The following is a 24,230-nucleotide window of genomic DNA, read 5'->3' as shown; positions in this document are numbered from 1 at the left end:
GAAGAAACTTGCATCTTTTTCTGTTTATAGACAGTTTTTCAATCCAATAGTACATATTTTGACCATCTTGTCGAAGGTCAAATCTGTTGTACTACATATATAATGCTATTTTCCATGGTTCCTTCCACAAAAAATATTAAGAAATAATAGATAGAACTTAAAGAGATCCATGCAACTCAGAAATGAATTTTAAAAACAAAATAATCTTAGAAGGAGATTTTCGTCACATTCTACTGGTCATGAAAAATTGTAATAGAAGTAATAATAATAATAGTTGTAATAATGATTATTATGTAAACTATAAAATCGTCGTTTCTTTGGTCTTGTTTTTAAATACTGAAATAAAGTGTTTATATTTGATCGAATGATCAGATATATTTAAAAATTATTATTGAAAATTAGATAAGAAAAAATCATGACTGTTTACTCAAGAGTGAATATTGTAAGAGAAGGCTGTCGTGATCGGCATAACGCGCCCTTTTACGTCGGCGTATAGGGAAATAGGAGTCTGGTGTAGTGATGGCACACACCCTTGATCGTTAACTCGAATAATTCGAAACATTAACTCCGGCAAGTGTGGGTGCTCCCTTTCCGGCTTCAAGTGCCGACTCTCTTTGCTGGTGAGCTAGCGCGTTTGGCTGAGCTCCTAACTTCTTGCTCGTGGACTTTTGAAGTATCGGATCGCTCCCGCGAAGTCGATTCTGATATTTAAAGTCGCTACAACACTTTTTTGGCTAAGCATGTAACGCATTGTGTCATGATCAGGGCAGCCTCCTCAACGCCGCTAAATCGTCGTCTGTAAGTTATAGCAAACGTCCATTGTCCTCTTCAAGTAGAGGTGATTTTATTGACAAACAAAAGAGTTAATTTAATGAGCCTGATTCTTTGAGGCCAACTCGAACGACTAGATTCGTCGTTGTCTCGAGCTGAACCCTTTCATAGTTAATTTGTTGGCGTTATCACATAAGGCCAACTCGAACGACTAGCTTCGTTGTCGTCTCGAGCTGGATCCTTTTACAGTAAACTTGTTTACGATACCTCATCCAAGGCCAACTCGAACGACTCGCTTCGTCGTCGTCTCGAGCTTAGTCCCTTTACATTACATTCTGAGAGTCGTGGTTCCTCGTAACGAGCTCTTGGTCTAATATCCTTGTATAGTTTTTCGTTAAATACAGTCTTTCTATTATTAAAAGTCGAGTCTGGCTTTTAATTTCCTGTCACTTCCGTGCAAACAACAAGAGATTTCTCGGAACTGGAGCACGATAATCCAGCGAGAAAATGATGAATGTTTATTTAAATTTCGAGCATTAAAAAACATTTCCGCTCATTTCGTGATCCTCGCACCCTTAGGTCACGAGATCAGAAAAGGTTTAAATACAACAATAATTAACGACATTAAACATCCCTGTTAAATGGAAAACAAAAAATGTTTGTGTAAAAATTTTTATTGGTAATAATTATTATTTTATACACAGTGTTATTTTATATACTGATGTCTCATAATAAATATACTTTTTTATCAAATAAAATAATTCTAAGTCAAATAAAGCAATATACAAAAACATATTTCAGTATACATTACGCAACATAAAAATATGTTGGTAAATCAAACGGTAATATTTCTATGACGTTTCCCATTAAGATGTTAAATTGTATTCGTGGAGGCCCAACATCCCATGATTTTAATTTTGAAAGTTGAAGCAGTAGTTATGTTAATCAAAGATTTTAAAATAGCTGACGGCTTACGTAACAATACAAGGTTCAAAATCACCTAATTATTAAAGTATAATACTGAAGCAGAAATAATAACTCAAGATAAAATTGGTAGTAGAGTTTTTATACCAAAAATAACGTTAAATTTCAGAAATACATCTTCAATATCATTTATTTTGCACAGAAAACAATTCCCCTAGTTTTAGCATTTGCTATTACAATTGATAAGTGTGAAGCTTAATATTTCGACAGCATAGGTTTATGCTTGAAAAAATTTTAATCTTCACACGAACAATTGTATGTTACAATGTCAAGATGCAAAAATAAAATTAGAATTTTTATACGAATTCAACATAAAAACGATTCGGAAATGAAAATTGGTTGGGCTCAAATTTTACATGACAAATAAATTACTATTAAAGATGTTGAACTAAAAATGAAATTTGCATATAAATTCAAATATCATTCATAAAGGAAATTTTAAATTTGAAAAACTTATAAATAAGGCTATATTTTTTTGTGCACTTATATCTTTTCAGTCGAAATAAAAAATTCACTTAATAACAAATTAAAAATAAATAAATATGACACTACTAAATATTATTAAATAACACGATGCAATACAATTTTTTAGTATTTCAGTTTCGTTGAAAAATTTTTTTTTTTAAATGTTACATTGTCAAATATTACAACATGGCATCGTAAATCGTTATTTTTTAATCATTGAGTTTGTTAAGAAAATTTTTTTTAAATTATATGTATGTTAAAAATTTTGTTTAATCAATATTTTACAAAAATATTTTACATGTATTTTCCAAATTATACTGATTTTTATTTGATGTATTTTTATACGTACGGAAAAAAGGTTACATTAATTTTTATGTTTGTTACGTATTTTTTCCCATAAATTAGTCCTTGAAATTTAAAGATCATCGACCAAATATTTATATTTTAAACAATTTCATGTCAATACGTATAGGGTGAAAAATAAAGTGTTACTTTTGAGAATAATAGAATGGTTTTAATTGTTTATGATAGTATTTATAATAATACAGTACTAATAATTTTTTGTTTTTAATTGAGAGTAGGAATACTCGCTACTTTGTGGATTCGTAGGGCTACTGGCGATGGCTACTACGGTTCTAATTATTTTTTTGTAACATTAGGTTGAGATTTTTAAGTATAATCTCACATGCCATGTAATAACGTTTATTCATCTAATAATTTAACATCAAAGTAAACATAATACCATGAAAAAAGTCAACGTACCTCATTTTCATACTTATGAAAATCATAGAGAAAAGTCTTTGAATGATTGATTGAAACAATAATAATAAAAATAATGTATTAATTTTTTATATGTTCGTGAGTATAAAATAAATCTATTTGCTTTAACAGTGACTTGGAAAACTAGATGAAATTTATATTGTGGTACAGCTAATAAAAATAATCTTAGACGTAAAAGCGATTCAAGACCTATTATTTCGTTCTTCATATAAAAATTTTAAAGTACATAATATAAGGTGCAGGGAGCGAAGTAGTAAAATTTTTTTGTTTATTACGCATTCTGTACGACAGAACTGTCGGGGTGTTCCTAAAAATTGATGGGGGGCTTGGTCTGGCTGAAGAATAAGTGTAGTCTATAAAAAAGGAGGAAAATTAAAGAATTTTCCTTATTTTTTAAAGAAGAGAAGAAGGGGCAAACAACTTTGCTCGGGGGGGGGGGTGTTGGATAGACCCACCAAGATAACTATGTAATATCGGAAAATACACGTGATTTTTGTGAGCCAGGTCCCAAAACAACCTTCTTTCCCCCCACCTTAGTTCGCAAGGCCCTCCAAAAAAATAACGTAAAATACTTTTGTTTTTCACTACATTTATATAAGTCTGCAGCCTCACTACCCCTATGCTCCTTTACAACACCAGAAATTTTTTAAGCCGTCCACCCTCACCAATTATATCTCTCTTATTAATTCTAATTAGTGATGTTTATATATCTCTATTTTATAATTATTTATTTGAAGCATTCCACATAAACCCCTCACAACTTTCCACATATGAGCTAAAATTTGACCTTTTTTAACATTTCAAAATTTTTTGCTAAAACCCTTCAAAACCCCCCTGCCCATACTCTCCACAACCCTCCACAATCTCCTGAGCCCCACTCTATGCATAGTATCATTAATTTGTAATCAAGTTAAAAGCTACTTTTCATCTTCTTTTCTACACCGCCAAAGAGGCAAATAGATGGACTTTATACATATTGATAAAGTAAAAAATAAGTGATAAAAAGTAATAATAATACATACTATTGAAAATCGTTATTCAATAATTATAAAATAATTTTCATTCATTAATAGGTTGAAAGTTTTCTATGCATTGGACTATTTTTTGTTTTTACATTTGTGTTGCTATTATTATAAAACAACGTTATACTCATTTCTTATTACAAGTATTTATAAAACATGATACAATTACATATACCGATAAAAACGTTCAATAATAATACAGTAATATTATCCGTGGAAGTGTTGCCTTATTTAAATAGGTTAAGTAAAAACCTAATAAATCAAGCTTTATCACAACCACATAGAGACAGAGTGAAAAAAAGTAGAATCATCTTATTTTGAAAAATTCAAGATTAAATTTTTGTAACGAAGAAGTATCATTGTGCTACGTATTATTTATAAATAACGAAATCGTTATAAACTGATTGAAATTTAATTTACTGCCATAAATTTTGTTGATTAACCTCTGAGATTTATCAAGTTTTTTTTAATTTGTAAGAATTTCTTTCCAAATAGTATTTTCTATTTCTGTTTTTTTTTCTTTCTACTTGAATAAATTATTTTTATTTTTGCATTTTAATAAAGCCATGTATAGTTAACCATGTGAAAATAAAGGTTTTTACAAATATTAACCTACATTATTAAAACTTTTACCTTGACATGTCATAGCAAATGCTACAACGATTAAAAACTTCTGACGATGCAAAAAAAGGTAAGGTTGAGAAGTTCCCTGTGTTCAAAGCTATTTTTGGAATAAAGATTCTATTTCCAATTTTTTTTATAATTCTTATTTTTTCTTTTATACAATACTATTCTTAATCGTGTTTTATTATACGGTCCATCTGATTTAAGTTTCAAAATGACATCACTATTGTACCAATTTCTAGGCCTAGTTCATCAGGTGGTAATTCTTCACGAACATTTTTTAACATTTCCACCGGAAAATGTACATGAATATTACCAACCGATTTGTTAGTTAATTCTTAAGATGCATTGTCTACACTATAGAAAGTTTGAATTTCTCCAGCTAATTTTTTAAGAATTTTATTATTTATATAACAGGTGTATTCGTTATGCGCTGTTAATAACACAATTCGTTGAACAATTATAGGTATCGGAAAATATTTGAAAACATACTTGACTTGATATCCAATTTTCAGGAGTATTAAAAGTTTTTATTCTTCCTTCCCAGATTACCATTACTAATTTTGGAAATTTTTTATCGATCAAACAAATATTAATGTTTTTTTTTTTAATTTTAAATGAGTTTCAGTAAAAAAGTAGATTTAATAGTTTGTTCAATTATAATTCTTCTGTTACTGCTTCTTATCACTGAGATAATTTGACGAAAATCACCTCCTAAAATAATTAATTTATTTTCAAAAGATTTTTCAGTATCATATTAGTCTCTTAATGTTCTGTCAACTATTTTCAATAATTTTTTTGGTATTATTTAAATCTCATTCCGAATAATTGTATTGACTTCTCTCAATTTTTTATTATCTTACTCTAATTCTAAGAAGACATTCCTTATAGTATTTAGATCTAAAGAAGTTATAAAAGTTCTATGACTTGTCACTCTTTTTAAAAGCAAAATGTATACTATGCCAGTCCATGCCATTGACAGAACTGTGTTATTTTGAGAAATAAAATAACAAATTAACGGTTTATGTAAGTAAATTTTTCTAGACCCTCCTGGACCATCTATAAAAAAATATTTTTCGTTTGCAAATGATATTAAAATTTTTTTTTTTGCTATTACTCAAACTTAAATACATTGGGTTCATCATTCTTTTAGTCAAACATATTTCTTTATCCAGAACATTTTTTTGGTGTAAGTAAATTGAAACGTTTACTTAATTTATCTTCAGATTCTAAAATTTGGTTAATATGTAAAAGGGCGAAATTATTTGTATTGTCAGAAAAATCCTTCGATAAAAATTCTTGCTATTCATTTCATATTTTATGGTCTTGAATGTTTTCTGGAATTAAAAACCAATCAAAAAATTGTCTTAATTGATATGGAAACAACAGCCATTAGTTTTTAAAAAATGTCATCTAGTTAATTATCATCGTCTTTGTCAGTTATTTGTTTTCCTATGTTGTTGGTAACCGTTTGTATAAAACGTATTTTGAAATGTAGTACGCTTGTAAAAGGTTTCGGACAGATTTTTGTGTACTTCTGATAAAAATAAACCAAACAAAGACTTTGTTTTGTAAAAGGATCTTAAATCATGTGTTTAATGACTAATTTTGTAAGCTCCACTGTGCCTGAAGAGATCTCAGCAGAAATGAGTCAACCGATTTGTTCAGGCATAATATTTTTTTAATAGGACGTAAAGTTATTGAAACATGTTTATGAGGTAGACCACGCTTCTCAAATTTGGTTGTATGGACTATACATTTTGTTGAAAAAATTATTAATAAAATATTTTAATTTACCGATTTTATCATGGTCTTTTATTGTTTAAAGAGTTACAGTATCGAAATTAAAAAAGTAAGAAACTGAATTTGGTGTTACTGTCAATTGTTTATACATGATTTATTTATAACACTTATACGCCAAAGAATCAAGTAACATAAAAAACATTTATTTCTAAATTTTAGAAAGAACTATTTTATTATATAAATATTAAAAGTTATTTAAGTGCATAATTCATCACTTAAAATAATGTATAACCGACTAATTGATTAATTAACAGAAAATAAATATCGAAATTGGAGAAGTTACGAACCACTCTCAAACAAGGAGAAAGAGATTAATCCAAAATAGGGGTCACTCGTAGTAGAGTAGATAAGGTAATCAGATTGAGTGTAGAAGGTTGCTGGTCGGTTTTTTAAGGAAGTTAATTTTTTTCGTTTTTTCTTTTTTCTATGAAGAATCAGATGTATGATAAAGATAAACATTAAAAAATTGTATTTCTTCGCATATGTGCTTTGGTAGTGTGGTTTAGCGTGGTAGGGTTGGTGAGATAAAATAAAGAATTCACTTCAGTTACACGTTTTTTAAGGTCAGTAAACTTAAAACGTCAGTTGAAAAGATACTAAATTCCAATTTTACTTGTGTATTTATTTCATGTACTAAATAAAATGACTTTTCGTTTAAGTTGGAGTAGTGGGGGTTGGCGCGTACCGCAAAGGGGGCTGGAGCCCAACTAGTGTGTGTATACACATACTAGTAGGGCTTTGCCACATGTGCGCTTCCCGGTCCAACCCACTAATGTTTTATCTTACAATATAAATTATGTGATTTTATATTACCACTTTATTTTAAATCTTAAATTATAAGTCATGTGATTCTTTTAATTCAAGATAATTAAAAAAAACTATTTAGAAATAGAGTTCTTGAAACAAAAGTCGTCGTCGTTGTCGTTGTCATCATTATAATTATTATTATTATTATCGCTATCGTGATCATTATTACCGTCATTGTCGACTTCGTCGTTGTCATCAAAGCCCTTGAGAATTTAAGGATCGAAACCTGTTATCTGTGTACTATGTCCATTAACTTTGAGAGGATAAGATCGACTTCTAATTTCATTACTATGCATGGATGAAATGATACAGCACGCAATGATAGCTAAAAGCTTAGTCAGAACTTTAAAATTAGTTTAAAATGGGAGACCTGTAAAAAATAGAAATTTTTCTTCCCACGATGATAAAAAGAAACTTGCTTACATGATTTTATTGTCACAATATGACCGCATATGCAAAATTGTTGCAAAATTTAGATTAAGCATCAGCCATCTTTAATAATCCCTCATTGTAATGAGTCAATGAGCAATAAAACAACATTAAAAATGAAAGGGGTCTAGTTGTGTGAAAAAATGAAAAAAATCTCAAGTCGTATGTTTAGTACTGAGAGGCTATTTAATGTTTATTGTACCTTGTAAACTTAATTTAGCTAATTAGTTCTTGCGCAGTAAAGGTGCTATGAAGGCATAAAATGAATCCTATCGCAATAAATTAAATAGAAATTAAATGAGTCCTTTTATATTTATATATTACTGGTCCTCAGAATCCCTGGCTTTTTTACTGAGCTCAATTTGATTCCCTTGGAAAATATTTGCCTATTGCAAGTATTCACTTTCCATAAAAGAGTATTACTGTGATACATAGCTCATATACTCCTTTTTATTTTATTAACTTATGATTATTACGGGTGGTCTTCAAAAGAAATGTCCAAGCCATGTATTATTACGCATCAGTTCAATTTTTAAAAAACCTTAAACAGATTATTACATGAAAAGTTAACTTTTAGTCTATACTACCGATAGAAATTATAATAACTTAGCTTTTAAGTTCAAGTTCTAAACAAGAAATTCTAAATGATGCGTATAGTTAATAGCTTTCATAAAATTAATCATTAGTAGATTTTTCAATGCTGCTTTTATTTTTTATCATCAACCGAATTTACTGTAACTCAAGTAAGATTCATTTGCATATTATGTTGGACTAACATAATTCTACGCATCTTTTCTCGATTTCATTTCTAGATAACGGCGCTCATTAATTAATTGTCAACATTATTAAATAATAAGATAAATGTTAAGAAATAAAAAGTTGAGCAATTACAAATTAAGAGTTTTAAGAGGTGCAAAAAATAGAAAAACTGATAAGTAGGGGCTACTAATTTTTTCAACCTTTTTTTATACATCCAAAAGAAAACAATAAACATATTATATCTACACGATCTTAGTTTGAATCATTGATTCATATGTATAAAATTCATGGGTGCATTAACTGCTGATTATAATAAGTTCTGAATCATCTATTGCTTCACTCCTACCTTAATACTAATAGTAGAGAAGATGGAAGAGGAACTAATAGAGGTAATGATAAGGAGTAAGAGAGTTTTAGTTTACTCACAGTTAGAGTTAAAGATAAAATCATGATTTATAAGTCAGCTGTTTAATATAATAAAGACTATAAAGCTTTACTGGAATGAAAAACCTCAAATCGTCATTTAGAAGCACCCTTGAGTCACAATAGTTAATTGCACGTTGTCCGTAAACGATTTACAATTGCTATTCAACTGCAAAAGAACCGCATTCAGTTTCAGCAAACATGATTTTTACTGTACTAGATCAGAGTTTAGGTCCTAAAAACCAATGATATTAACAATAAGAATGATGTATAAAAAATCAATAATCCGTCTTAAGCCTTATTTTACCGCTTTCGGCTTATAAAAACTAAGATCTATATTACATGAAATTTTGAAGTATTCGACTTTACGATTAAGTTACATAACAAAAATTTAAAATATTAAGAATATACAGTAACAGTCAATGAAAACTAAAACCTTTTACTGTTGTTATAGGTATCTTGGACAAAAACGATATTTGGATTTAGTGCATTTACTATATAATGGTTCTCTCCTTTTTTTGCAGCGAGAACAAGTAAGTCTTAAATACTTATATTTTTACCGCTTCGCTTGTTAATAAAATAAATAGCTAATTTACTGAATAAGCTTTGGTAAATGATAGACAAAAAGCTAGAGGGAGCTCCTAGGTAATATCGTACCTACTACACTTATCTTCAGTATTTATCACTAAATTACACTTAACCTTATGGTACTAATAGAATAATCAACAAATCAAGCTATGACGATTCCTCCAACTCTGATTTTTGTTACACTACTTATTAAAACTTTTTTGATGTTGTGTTTTTTCCGCAAAAATTCTAACGTAGAATCAAACTTCCAGTAACAAGAATGTTCTAAAAATTATTTAAAATAAAAATTTTCTACGGACTTGACTGTGCATTAACGATTTTAAATTGTTTGTAAAAACGATAATTTTTTTTTAATCATTGTCGAACACAAATGAACAGAACTAGAAAAAAATATGCCCTGACTCGACTACAGCTTTATCAGAGTATATATATATCCCCTTATATATATATATATACACATATACATACAACATTATATTATATATTGTGTATAGCATTTTACACAAACATTTCACAGCCCCTACAACCCCCCCCTCTCCAGACTCCCGTTGACTCTCTCTACATCTAACAGAATAAAGTAAAATTGCGTCATTTTCTCCTTTATTTTAGATTAGTTAAAATTTCGTTCAGACTCGCACCACTCCTCTCAGTCTTCTACAACTTTCTACATACCCCCAGTTAATTTCAAACTTCAATTCTTATATTGTCAAACGATGTGTTACAAAATAGTTGGAAGTGTGTGAGGAGGGCGCCAGAAGATGCGTGTACAAGCGCACGCGATCGAAAGCTTGTACAGTTCATCCACTCGTCCCTCATCTTCGAAGTATTGTTACTTATTCATCTAATTATCTTTGTGTACTAAAATATCCATGCATTTTTTCGGTGCCTAATCGGAGAGAAAGCCAGAGGAACAGCAACGGCCAGAACCAAAACGACAGCTAGAGCGCGCTCAGGCTCTGAGCAGCTGTGCTCGATAGTGGCAACCAACCGCGTGTCGTAGTCAATTAAATAGTTATACTTCAGCAAAACAGTTAGTTGCTGCGTTAAAAATCGCGCTCTGAATTTCAACTTAGTCAGAAGCCAGAAAACACACACATCTATATATCTATATATCTCCCTGTATTATATATTTATTTGTGTGGGGCATTCCACATATCCCCCCACAGACCCTCCACAGTCTCCCCACAGCTCCCCTACAAATAAGCTGCAATTCAAACGTTTTCATCGCTAATTTGACATTCTTTAACTTTTTCTTTAGATCCCCCACAGACCCTCCACAGCCCCCCCACACAATTTCGCCTGTCCCTCCACAGACCCCCACACCATTTTTTATACATCCTGTCACGTATACTTGTTAAATGATGAAACACTAATGAGTGACTTTCAATTTATTACCATAAATATTGCAGATTTATCTATGAAAATCATCAAGTAAAGTCAATAAATTATGTAAAAATCTCTTTCCAAACAACATTTTCTACTTCTGTATTTTTTTGCCTTTCTACTTTAATAAATGAATTATTTTTATCTTTGCATCTTCATGAAGCCACATATAATTGGCCATGAGAAAATAAAGGTTTTTTAGAATACAAACCTACATTATCGAAACTTTGACCTTGAGATTTGTTTATTATCATAGCAAATGCCACAATGATTGGAAATTGTCTACGATCTAAAATAAACAGTAATTTTGAGAAGTTTCATGTGTCTAAAGTTATTCTTGGAATAAAGACTCTATTTCAAATTTTTTCTCCAGTTATTAATTCTCCTTCTATATTATACTGTAATAATTTTGTCGTTCGTAAGTGAGTTCCATTACAGAGTCCATCTAATATACTTAAATTTATACCAATTTTTATATTTATTTTTCATTATTATTTAAGAATTTCATCATTTAAATATAAGGTGTTCTCGTTATGCGATGTACGTATAACAGTATTCGTCGAACAATTGTAGATATCAGAAAATATTTGAGAACATTCATCATTTGAGATCCAATTTTTAGGAATGTTAAAAGTTTTTATTTCCCCTTTCCCAATTTTTCATAATAATTTTAAAAATCCTTGATTGTTGAAACGAATATTGATTTCTAGTTTTAATATTTGAAATGAGTTCTATAAAAATAAAAATTTAATAATTGGTTTAAGTATAATTTTTCTATTACCCTTTTTTATCACTGGGAGAATCTGACGTAAATCTTCTCCTAAAATAATTAATTTACTTCCAAAACATTTTTCAGTATTACATAAATCTCTTATTGTTCTGTCCACTATTTCCAATGCTCTTTTTGAAATCATTACAGCCTCATCCCAAATAATTAAATCAACTTCTATTAATTTTTTTTATCTGACTCGAATTCTGAAAATGCCTTCTCTATAGTATTAAGATCTAAAGGAAGTCCAAAAGTTCTATGACTGGTCATCCCCTTTAGAAGCAAAATTGAAGCTATGCCAGTCCATGCCATTGACATAATTTTACTATTTTTAAAAATAAAAAAATAAAGTTATGTTTTATATAAATAAGTTTTTTCTGACCCTGCAGGACCATCTATAAAGAGAATATTATTTTTTCGTTTGCAAATAATATAAAATGTATTTTTCAGGACATTATTCAAACTTGTATACATTGAGTTAAACATTTCCTTACTGAAACGTATTTCATCATTTATATCTTCTTTTTTACTCTCCATTCTTTAGGTGTAGGTAAATTAAAGCATCCACATGATTCATCTTCTGATTTTAAAATTTGGTTGATTTGTAAAAGAGCTAAATTATCTTTATTATTAGACAAACCGTTCCTAAAAAATTCTTTGTATTTATTCCATATTTTATTATCTTAAATTGATATGGAAACAGAACAGCAATTGCTTCTTTAAAAATATTATTGATTTTTTCATCGTTGTCTATTAAACCTATTGCAATTGCAGTATCTTTAAAAGTTTTATAAATTATTCCTTTATATGTTTTAAAGTCTTTGAACGATGTCGAACTAGTTACTTTATTTAATACAAGTTTAAAAAAAAACTTTCATCATTTTTTAGAGATATAATTTTCAATCGACCAATTGCAATGTTATTTATTTTATTTTTTTTTTAAGATTAATTTTTAGTTCAAGATTACTGCTTAAATTTCCATACGTTTGAATATCGTTGTTCGAGAAATTAACTATAACGAGAACATGTAATAAATCTGAGAAGCTTTTAATTTCAATACTTGTACCATAAGTCCCATTTTTTGACATTATGTTCATATATTTATCACTACTTCTTACATTTTTATAATAATCGTTTTCTACTATAAATTCATGATAATTTTGCCATTTATTTACAACATTATTAATTACTAAAGAACGAGCTCTCATGTGGAAATCTTTGTCACTGTACAGACAATAAGAAAAAGTTCTGAATAAACAATTTCCGCCCCCTTTTACGTTAACTTTTATATTGTTTATTTTTAAAAATTCTAAGAATGTTTACTTAGATTTTAAATTAAATATAAGTAATACAGAGTACAAACCGTTTTTCAAATTTACAGTGTGGAACACTGTGAAGAAATTATTTTCATATCTGTCATTAAATCTGAAAATGAAAAATTCTTTTAACCACTTATATCGATTGATAAAATATAGAATTCATAATAGTATCAAAGATAATATAAAGTATATTTTATATCTAATTTGAATAATTTATATGTGATTGAAGTAATTAAAACTTTTCGTTGTTTAGTATTTAATCATTAAAAAAATAACGTATTCCTTTTTTTTTTTAACATAATGGAGAGTTGAAAAAAAACTCTCAACGTACCACAATAGTACCTTCTGAGTGGTGTGGAAATTTACTGATAAATATATCACTAATGCTTAACGATGTAGATTAAAAACTCTTCTTTCTCACGAAATTCTGGGCACCAACCTCTTCCCTCTAACAGATGCAATTTAAAGACTCTCCTTTTAAGTTAGAACAGTAGAGGGCGGGCGCGCAGAGCGCGCAGGGGGGTCCCACTAATATATATATATATATATATATATATATATATATATATATATATATACACAACCTATTTCAATCCGCGAGTATACCACTGAATAAGCAAGAGAAGAGTGTATATGAGTGTGAGAGAGCAGAGTAAAAAGTAAGCGTACGAGGAGCCGGAAAAAGATATAGGTTTGTCTGCGCGAGCATTGTAGGCGGTAAGGCCAAGCTAAGGTAATACAGTTGCGAGATCGAAGAATTCGTTGCACGGTAGCGAAGGAGTGCAAACGCGTTTTCTTCTCTTGCAAGTATACAAAACATCGTAAAGTGACCAAAGAAACAGAGGGAAGGAAGCTGCAGAGAATCGAGAGGACAAGGGAAAACAAAATTTCAAGGAAAGAGCAAGAGTACCAGGAGATTCAATTGATCTGGACAACTCTAGTTAGGACAGTAAGTTGGAAAATCATCGCCCGAACGTGTTTGCCTGCAGTTACCCAGCTTGCCATCTTCCTCCATGAGTCAAGTTTACTAATGTTCTACTGGCAGTTTAATATCCAGGTAAGTGTCCTTAAGACTTAAAGTTCAGAGCAGGAGATAGTAGATATGTGTGTGTATGTGTGTGTGCGTGTGCGTGTGCGAGAGAGAGCTACATGATGCATGGCGCGGTCAAGTCTGTAGGAAAAGATAGTATTAGCAAGAGCATTTTGTCACCTCATGGCTATTTCGGGTTATAGCTACTATGGCTATCTGATAGGTGTCACGTATATACCTACTAAACGTATCCTACCGACTCAAGTGACTGACTGGACGAGGTTTTCACGCCTCGCTGTTTTGATAATCCGTTAGTTCTGAATCAAAACTTGATCTCTTTTTAAATTTTGGGTGCCAACATACATAGCTGAAATGTATTGTTTACTAGATATAATTGCACATAATCGACCACTCTCAGATTACGACGGAAAAAAAGGATTGCACACAGTAATGTTTCCTGGTACTCCTTCTGATGGTTTCTCTTTATCTAGAGCAAAAGTCCCGTATTTATTAAATTTCGCTTTTTCACCCTACTTCAAAAATATTCTTTTAGAACATTTGCAAAAGCCAGATGTTTTTGTTTTCATGCAATTAGATGAAACTGGTAACAAAAAAGGATAAAAAGAGTTGCAAACAACGGTTCAGTATTGGTCTTTAAGATTGAATTGTTAATCGATATTTAACTACTTATTTTATTGAAAACGGCAAAGCCGAAACAATTTTTAAAGATTTGATCAAAGCTTTCAATGAAAATTCTTTACCTATTGACAAAGTTAAAACTTTAGGACAAGATGGACCCAATGTTAATAAAAAAGTTTTTCGTTTGTTCCAAGAATATCTCAAGAAACTTAACTGCAAACAGATGTATGACATGGGCTCTTGTTTTTTACACATAGTACATAATGCCTTCATAAAAGGTGTAGAGTGTTTTGATTTAGATATTTCTGACTTTTTAGTTAAGTTATACTATTATTTTCATAATCAACACCTACGTTCTGAAGATTTTGAATCCATACAAACTCGTTTGAGTCTGCCTGATCACTTATTTCTGAAACATGTAGTAACGCGTTGGTTAACTATGGGTCTAGCTACTTCGCAAGCTAAAGAACAACTTCCAACGTTACATGAATATTTTCTAAAGTTTGTTCCAAAAGAACGTAAGGTTAGTATTAAAAATCAATGATACATTGATATTGTTAATTATTTGAGAGATAAATTTTTAAAGCCCATGCTAGACTTTACAGAGTATTAAGTTAATATCTTAACAACTGAATTTACCTGTAAAATGTAATATGATGAGTTTTTAATTCACAGTTTGTATTCACAGTTTCAAAAGTTAGTACTTACTTTAAGTTTTAATATTGTGAAGACTGATCCACCAATTCTTAAACTGGATATTTTCAAAGTAGATATTAAAAAATGGTTTGTAGATAAAAATTTACGAAACTTATGTGATGTAGAGATAAGTGAAGAAGCTAAAAAGTCTGTTAATATATCACCAATTAAAGAGAAATTATTATTCTTAGCTGATGCCAAAAAATGTTACGTAGCTCTTATAACGCATATTTATAAAAAAATGTTAAATGTTCAAAGTTTAAAATGTTTCGAGTGTCTTGCTCCAAAAAACATAACAAGTTTAAAGAGCTGTGATTACATTTTGAGAATTGCGAAATTGTTTCCATGAACTGAAGTGGACTTTTATGATCGAAAAATTGAATGGAGACTGCTTCAGTTAGGTTCAGATGTATCTGTAATGGAAAAAAAGAGTCAACGAGTCGATGAATAGTGGGCATCAATTTGTTCACTTCAAAACGAGTCAACAGAGCGATACTCTGTCATTAATAAGGTTGTAAAAGCCGCTCTATTTCTAACCGTGGATTTTCTGAATCAGATCAAATTTTGAGGGATAATCAAACAAATATGCAAGAAAGAACGCTTGATGCCAGATTATTAGTTTGTGATGGCTTAAAAAGTTTTAATTCAAATCCTCATCAAATACCGATTACAACTGAATTGCTAAAGTTATCTAAGACTGCAAAATTGAAGTATTTCTTTTATTTGGAGAACCAAAAAAATTAAAAAAAAAAGGGAACTCGAAAAAAATGAGGCAAAAGAAAAGTAAAATTTTAAAAATATTAAAGAAGATTATGTATGCACACAAAATGTAGAAAAACAACTAAAAAAGCTGAAAAAGACTTTAAAAAGTCAGAAAATGATGCAAAAGCAATGCACAATTATTAGCTGAAACTTCTAAAAGTTTGAAACCCGCTTTAAGTATAGTAATACTTCAACAGTTGATGTTATCTGTAGGACAGTTAAGAGAGAAAGAAAAAGAAAACAATTGTCTAGTTGATAATCTGAGATCACAAATTAATAAAAGAAAGTCTAAATTGATTGATAAAACGATGAGTAAAAAATTAAACTTATTTAAAATGACTTCCGTAATCTTTTGTAGTTGATAAAATTTTTTAATCTAAAAGAACCATTACTGGAAAATTTTGAGACTTTCTTTATTTGTTAACTTTAAGAATATGCTTATTTCATCAAAATTTTATCTCAAAATCAATCAGCGTAACTTAAAAAACCCCTTTTTCACCCCCTATTAAAAAAAATGTCACTTATTCTTCTATTTAAAAAAAAACAGGGGGTTTTATCCCTGTCTGAGTTAAACACATGCTTTTTCTATTTGCTTTTTTTCTGGAACACCATGTCCATGTCCATGTCCTACTCACCAGTCAATGTCAATTCGGTACTTTTTGTTCAAGGAATGTACTAGACATAGATATGTAAGGATATAGTGCTTTAAAGGCTTAATATAACGATTTGGTAGAAGGAGGAGATGGTCACTGAGTATCCTGTCTGTCTCTTTCTATACAAGTGCTGTGATCTGCTGGTGCTCGAGAGCAGCCAATTGTAGCGCTTGGCTAGAAAGAGGCGGAAAGGACACTAAACAGCTATTTCTCTCTTTCATAGTAACGCTCCCTTTTACGTGCATTAGTATAATAAGCGCACTCTATACTTATATCTCTATGGTACCAGATTTCAACTGACATTTTTGTAATTATATGATTCATTGATAATATAAAATGTACCCTCGTTCCCTATTAATCATCTAAAATTTTTCTTGGTTGCACAAATTTACATTCACTAGTCCTTAATACTAAAGATATTTGCAGCTAGAATATAAAACAACATTACAATTTTTTTTTATTACTCGTACTTTAGTTCAAAAAGATACAGATCAACGTTTATAGCCAGTTTTCTAGACTCATCGCTACTATCATCAGTTGCAGTAACTGTTTTATTACATATTATGTGATCTGACCTGATTTCTTACACTGTGCGTGCATCTAATAGTTGCACATATTTTTGTTATATTAGTCAATTAATAGCTAAAAAAAAAAATTTATTGACCTCCTCTTTTGATTGCGTAATGGTAGCTCTAATGGTGTGTGCATTTACTCTTATACCATCATAATTCTGGACACAATCTCAGCGACTTTTTTTCAAATAATATCTTTTACAATTTGATAAAAGTAAGCATTAAATCAGAAATAATAAAAATTATAAAGTTAACTTAAACCTGAAAAATCTTTAAAATCATTACTTTTAAGGAGTACAAGAAAATTTCATTTACAAATAGTTTTAGGGTAAATGAATCTATCGACATTTTTCCATCTAGTGCGAGATTGATAAATCAACTCAATTTTTTTAGTTAAAACTACTATTCGTAGAAAAATTGTCGTACGTAGCAATTGAAAAAAAGTGCTACCTCGACCAGGATTTGAATCCGGAACTCTTTTCTTGCCGGGAAAGCACGTTACCAATTTCGCCACTGAGATCTCGGCGATTCCTCTTCTTAATTGCTACATTTTACACTTTCGGCGATTCTTAGTCGACGCCTGCTCATATGGTGTAAGAATATTAAAATTAATCGAATTTTATCAATGGGTAGGTATTCATGCGAGTGATTAAATTTATGGACATTTTTTCATCTAGTACGCGATTGCCAAGGCAACTCAATTTTTTCAGTGAAAGCTACTATTCGCAGAAAAATTGTCATACGTAGCAATTGAAAAAAAGTACTACCTCGAGCAAGATTTGAACTTGGGACTCTTACCCATCGATAAAATAAGATTTATTTCTAATATTCTTATATACCATATGTGCAGGTGTAAATATTAATTTTTTTAAATATTACACTACCTACATTGTTTGCTTGGTTTAATACATACGTTTTCATGTAAATGATCAATAGTTCTTTTAAAGCAATTCTTTCAAATCCATTTACTCATATATGTGTATGTTTGAATATTTTAGTATACAAGTGGGGCTGATCTTGGAATACTATATATTGACGTTTTAAAAAAATCTAGATTGGAACCATCGCAAACATTTTTTGAAAATATTATAAAACTTTTTTCTCTCATGAATCCAACATCTCCTGAAAGAGAGATATTTGTACAGAATGCTGTCAAGTGGAGTAGTAATAACTTTATGAGTGGACATCCTGATTTACATCAGAAACTAGCAAAAATATATTGGAGAGGTATGTACAAAGTTTTTTCATGACATATTCTATAAGACTTTAATAATAATTTTTTCATATATTCAAGAGATAATAACAGTAGCAATTTTTTCAAGTACAGTTTGTTTGTAAGAGTATTATAGAATCTCTGTATTGACCATTTTCAATGTTGAATTCATATAGCCACTTATCCAAAGATATCGACACGCAAGAGTGGTACTTGGAGATAACAAATAAGTTGTTTAAGGCACACTTTCATACATAGTATGAATGGCATATTTAAACTAGCGATTTGATTAATATGATGTGCATTTTTTTATAGATTTTTTTTTTTTTTTTCAACGTTAACGTTAAATTTCGAAAACAAATATTCACCTTTACAACAACTTTTATTATAATTTTGTTATTAATAAATATAAACAGCTGCTTGAAAGAAGGACTTGAAAAGCTCGGAAAAAGCTTTAATTTCTTGTGTAAAACGTCCTAAGAAATGTTAAGTGTCAAGATAATAAGTAGTTCAAGTTTGGTATAGAATAATTATTAACGCAAATTGTGTAATTTAAAAAATTTTTGTGAGCTTATTTTTACTTTAACTTTTAATGTTAGCCCTATTTTTTTATCCATCATCAGAAAAATCTTTTAATGCTTAGTATGTATGACATTTTGAGACTGATGTCAATAAAAAAACTTGGCTGTGCTTTTGACAAACTATCAATACAATTTTTCATATTTGCTCAATGTTTTCGAAAGTTTATGGAGGGTCAACGAAGAAAAATAGAGAAAGTTGATGATTTAACTGAAAAAAAAAAAAATTCGAAAGGTAAGGAGGTGCTTCGTGAGAACGATCAAAACCTTGGAATCTTGAAGACTTTTATTTAAGATACTTATTTAAAAGGCAAAGACGCGTGTGTGTTCCCGATTAGTTGCCTGATCTCTCCGAGTGTTCTCTTCGTTCTCCTCTCTGTCCCAGTCTTCTCTTTGTTCTCTCTGTCCGCCCGAGTATTCCCTTCGTTCTCCCGATTTTGAAGCTTGCCGGGCCTTATATTACCTCGTCCCCCTCCCGTCGGTACCCTCTTGATAAGGTAGCTTCGTGGTCACCAGGGGGAGTTAGTATGATATGTCTAGCATATCGTACGTAACACGTCCGAGGCCGCGACGTCGTCGCCCTCGACGACGCTGGCTTTCTGATGTTTACGGTACTGAGCCTGTGGATTTGTTGCGAGTGTGCGTGTGTGTGCTGTATTGTATTCTGTTGTTTGTGTTGTTTATGTGGTTTAGTATCCTACACTCATTCTTCCATTCGTTTGGAGAACCGCTGTTTCCTTTACATTTATATTTTTGCTCTCACAATCATTCAGTCTCTTCTTATCGTGTGCTGAGTGTATAACAATATTGTTTTTGTATGCGCTTTGCCTTACATTACAATTACATATGAAATTGCCACGAAGCGGGCTTCTGCTTACGACTACTTTGTACATGTTTGATACTTTGTCCATTCCTGTTTTCCAGTCTGCGACTATTGTTAGTCCTTCTTCCTTTATTTTCCCTGCTTTTCTTCAAATTTTCTGATTTTCTGTATTTCTCCTTCGTGATTCCCAAACGTTGAGATCGTTATATGTTCCGTTAAATATTTGTTTGTGTCTATTGTAGTAAGAGGTTTTGAAATTATTAATTCTTGTATTTTCTCCTTTTCCGCACCTGTTAATTGTCCTTGAATTATTTGCACATCTGTGGTGTGACTATATATTCCTTGGCCCACTACTGCTCTGTAGGCTTCTTGCACTTTTTCCCTTGTTTGCAGAACTTCCTCAGTGGCCCGATTTATTTGCTCCGTACATTCGTCCTTCTTTCTTAATGTTACTGTGCATTTCCAGCTGGCCTGCCTCTGCGCCCGTAAAAATTGTCTCGCCTCCTCGATCAGCTGGCTCCAATCTACGTACCATATAACTTTCCACGTTGCTGTGGCCGACTGGACTGGACCCAGGTTTTCCACTATTATTCCTGGATTTTTTTTTATTAATTCTACTTCTCCTATTTGTTTTTTTTCTTGTGCGGCTTCCGCCCTAAAACAAAAAAGGGTGGGTACTTCTCTTTTTTGGTTCTTGTGATGCCCCCTTTTTTTTGGATTACTAAAAAGAGTTTAGTTATGAGTGGCACCCGTATGTGGTTCCTAATTTCCCTCGTGAAGCCTAACGTTTTGTACAGGCAATGACAAATGTCTAAGCTATAATCTTATTACGTGAACGAGTTGTATATTGCGGGTCAAGTTGGGAGTATAGCTCTACCTTTATATATCGTGGTGTGTTTGCACAGCTTAAAAAATTAAAAAAAAATACGTACTGCATAGCGAAGTAATTATTACACTGTTATACGGTTGGGAACGGTAAATAAGTATTCGTTAATTCGGGTTATATAAGGCTGTTTGTCCCAACATTTTTACAATACTTTTGCTGCTGTTCGCATTTTCTGGCGGTGCCTTTACCATGCATGCTTTTTTGATCTTATCTACATGCGATACTCTTATTTCGTCACCTCTCTGTAATTTTACGTTTTTGTTAATATAATTGATACCTGTAATTTCATACGGGCCCTCGTATAGCGAATCATATTTGCCTTTCGATGGCTCTTTTAATATGTACGCCATTTCTCCTTTCATAAAAAATTTGGTGTTAAGTTTCCTGTCGTAGTAATATTTGGATCTATACTTGCTTTGTACCTGTTTCAGCGCTGCTATTGTTCGCATTTGTGTGAGAGTATCTGTGATTTGCTCAAAGTATTTGCTATACGTTTGATCTGTTTCCACCCTTTTAAAGCTCGAGGGGATACGTGCTCTCTGTCCGAAGAGTAACTTGTACGGAGTGTACCCCGTGCTCTCATGCTCGGATGTATTATATGCGAGCATGCATAAAGGTATTAATTCATCCCATTTTTCGTTTTTGTCGACGTACGCCTTGAGATACTCGCATAGCACATGGTGCATTCTTTCTATTGCTCCATTACTCTGTGGGTGAAATGCTGTGCTGCCGATTTTATCGATTTTGAACAATCTTGCGAACTCTTCCATTGTTCTGTTCATAAAGTGTGTCCCCCTGTCTGATAATAATTTTTCTATGGCTCCAAAATATGCCATAAAGTAGTTTAAGAGAGCTTGTACCGTCTCTTGCGCCGTTGCTCGCTGTACCGGTGCTAAAACTATGTATTTTGTCAGCCAGTCCTGGATTGAAAATATATGCGTATTACCATTGTCTGAAGGCTTATTTATTGGTCCATAAAAATCTATTGAAATTTTCTCAAATGGTCTGCTCGGTGTGTCAGTAATAAGCATCGCCTGTTTGGTTTTTACTCTTACCAGTTTTTTCGTTTGGCACGATTCGCATCCCGCCACAAATTGCCTAACTTCGGGTCTCATGTTTCTCCAGTAAAAATCCTTTGCTATCCTATTATAAGTTTTGTTGATCCCTCTATGTCCTCCCACCGTTGACTCATTGTACTCTTTAATAACTTTGAATCGTTGATCTACCGGTGGCACAACAAGCGTGTTTGTGTGCAAAGTAATTATAATATTCATTCCTTGAAAATTTCTTCTAGCTGCTCGATCAAATACATCCGTTGGTTCATGTCTAGAATCGCGAGGTCCCTTATTATTCCAATTTTTTTTAAACTATTGCTTTTTACTAATCCCTGGAGTGATTTTAAGCATATCTTGATGTCTGTCCGTAACGCCCTGTCATCGAAGTGTTTTTTCACGTACATGCGCATGACCGATACTTTCCTTTTTCTAGAAAGCATGGCATTTCCGACCGCCCTCACTTCGTGATTCATCATTATTGGATCAATGTATCCCCGCTAGTAGAGCGCGTCAATTGTCTCTGTATCCGGGACGTTTTCCACCACTGTACAGAAGGCTAGATTGTCTAGGTATCTGAAGGGGTGATCTTCTACTTTCTTTACTTTTTGAAATGGAGGGGGGTCTGATTCATCGCCTGGGACCCATGGTGGCTTATCACGCGGTAGTCGGGTTCTGCATACCCTATATTTATCTAGCGCGCTGAAGTTCTTGAGATCACTCCCCTCTTTTTGATCGCTTTCGGTTTCTTCGACTAGAGCTTGGTTGAGTCCCCTGCTCTCTTCTTCGCTTCCCGAGGCTATTGTCGATGTGCTATCGGAATCAGGTGGTGGTGGAGGGTCGGGTGGTGGTGTATCTCTGTCCTCGTGCACCTTCTCTGTTGCGCTCTCTCCCTCTTTTTGTGCGAAATTTTCACTGCTCGTCTGTCTCTCTCCTTTTCCTGACTCATCATTGGAGGTCTCCCCGTTGCTCATACGTCTTACATCACTATCTCCTGTTTCGTGTCCTTCTTCGCAATTGCCCTGCTCACTAGTGCTGACTCTAGTATCGTTCAAATCTTTTCCGCCAGCTGAGCCCTTTTCACTATTTTCTTCGTGGTCTGTTGTCAGATGGCTGCCTTCATCGTATTCTATCAAAGCCTGATAATGATCATTCTTGAGGCGTATGTGTTTAAATGTTTCTCCTTTTTTCCCTATAAAATGTTGAAAGATTGTTCTTTCTCTTGATAATTGAAAGTGGATGCATATGTTTACTTTGTGTATTTGAGAAAATACAAAGGCGCATTCCCCGTCCTCAAACGTGTGGCTCTCCTTTAAGATATTTTTTGTGCCCTCTGGGTCTTTACATTTATTTATCCATTCCGAGCTAAGGAGCGTTTTTCTCAGTCTGTCCTGTGACATTTCCAATCCATATAAAAGTATGAGGCAATGAAAGAGACAGCTTCCGTCCCGGGGTACATCGACTAACGTGAGCCTCTTATTCGGCTCTGTGCAAGAATCTCCACATTCACAAGTCTCCCTATATACTCCTTCGCTCATTTCGACCGATGTTGCATAATTTTCCCTTAACTCTTTTGTTGGTGGCGAATCGTTCCTAATTCTGGTGTTCTCATTTCCTTTTTGGTTTTTACTGTCCATTGAACTTTCTAATTTTTCTACTCTGTCATTTTCATCTTTCCATACGTCTATTCTTAATCCTTGTTTACCTTTAACCGCTCGTTTTTTAACGTCAATTAGGACTTTTTCCCGAAATCCGCCACCAAGGCCGTCTATTAGGTCGTAAAGGTGTGCGTCGTGTTGGATTGCGCCGTTTATACGTTCAGTATTATTATATATGTTGGTGCCGTTGGTGAGCGGGCTATTCATCGTATGCTCGTCCCGTGCTAGCTCCTCTTCGCTCTCTTTTTCGTTTGGTTCGCTTCGTGCTTGGTCGGCTCTCTCCATCACTTCGATCTCCCTGCTTTTGAAAGCGCCTTTCTCAATAATTTCGGTCTTTTCTGCTGTTTCGTCTGTTTCCGTCAGCTTTCGGATATCGCTTGCCTCTTCTTTGTCTCTCTTTTTCTCCGCCGCTTCGGCTGCTAGGCTTGCTTGTATCAGCTGTCGACCCCAATCATCAAGTTTTGGACTATGGTTTTCTGAATCATCATTTGTTATTATTGGTGTCCCGAAGTTTGCAATCATAATATCTCCTGACGGACTTTCGTTGTGTTCTGTGATAGAGAATGGTGCTTGCTTCCTCGTAAGTTTGTCTAATTGACGCTTACGAGTTTTCCGTTCTTTTGGTCCGATTTCGTTTTTCTCGATTGCTGGTGTGCTTGTAGCAGTTATTCCTTTTCGAAAGCCCAGTTCTTTCTTAATGTAGCTTACTTTTCTGTCTGCTGGCCCCTGTGAAATAAATTCC

General features: G+C 32.4%; 1 protein-coding gene across 2 annotated transcripts in view; it reads left to right on the top strand.

The window, feature by feature from the left end:
- Window positions 1–24,230, top strand: part of LOC106639399 (Golgi to ER traffic protein 4 homolog) — a 346,839-nt gene that overhangs the window by 90,080 nt on the left and 232,529 nt on the right. For both annotated transcript variants that reach the window (XM_089595048.1, XM_089595047.1), the window contains exons 2-3: window positions 9,322–9,400; window positions 18,277–18,505. In XM_089595048.1, the coding sequence (XP_089451174.1) occupies window positions 9,322–9,400; window positions 18,277–18,505 (308 nt within the window). The remainder of the gene's footprint in view (window positions 1–9,321; window positions 9,401–18,276; window positions 18,506–24,230) is intronic.

This window comes from Copidosoma floridanum, unplaced genomic scaffold (genome assembly GCF_036245765.1).
Source record: "Copidosoma floridanum isolate Cflo_tuat_1 unplaced genomic scaffold, Cflo_Japanese_pri ptg000024l, whole genome shotgun sequence".
NCBI classification, from domain to species: Eukaryota; Metazoa; Arthropoda; class Insecta; order Hymenoptera; family Encyrtidae; genus Copidosoma; species Copidosoma floridanum.
This window is presented reverse-complemented; position numbering and strand designations above follow the sequence as displayed.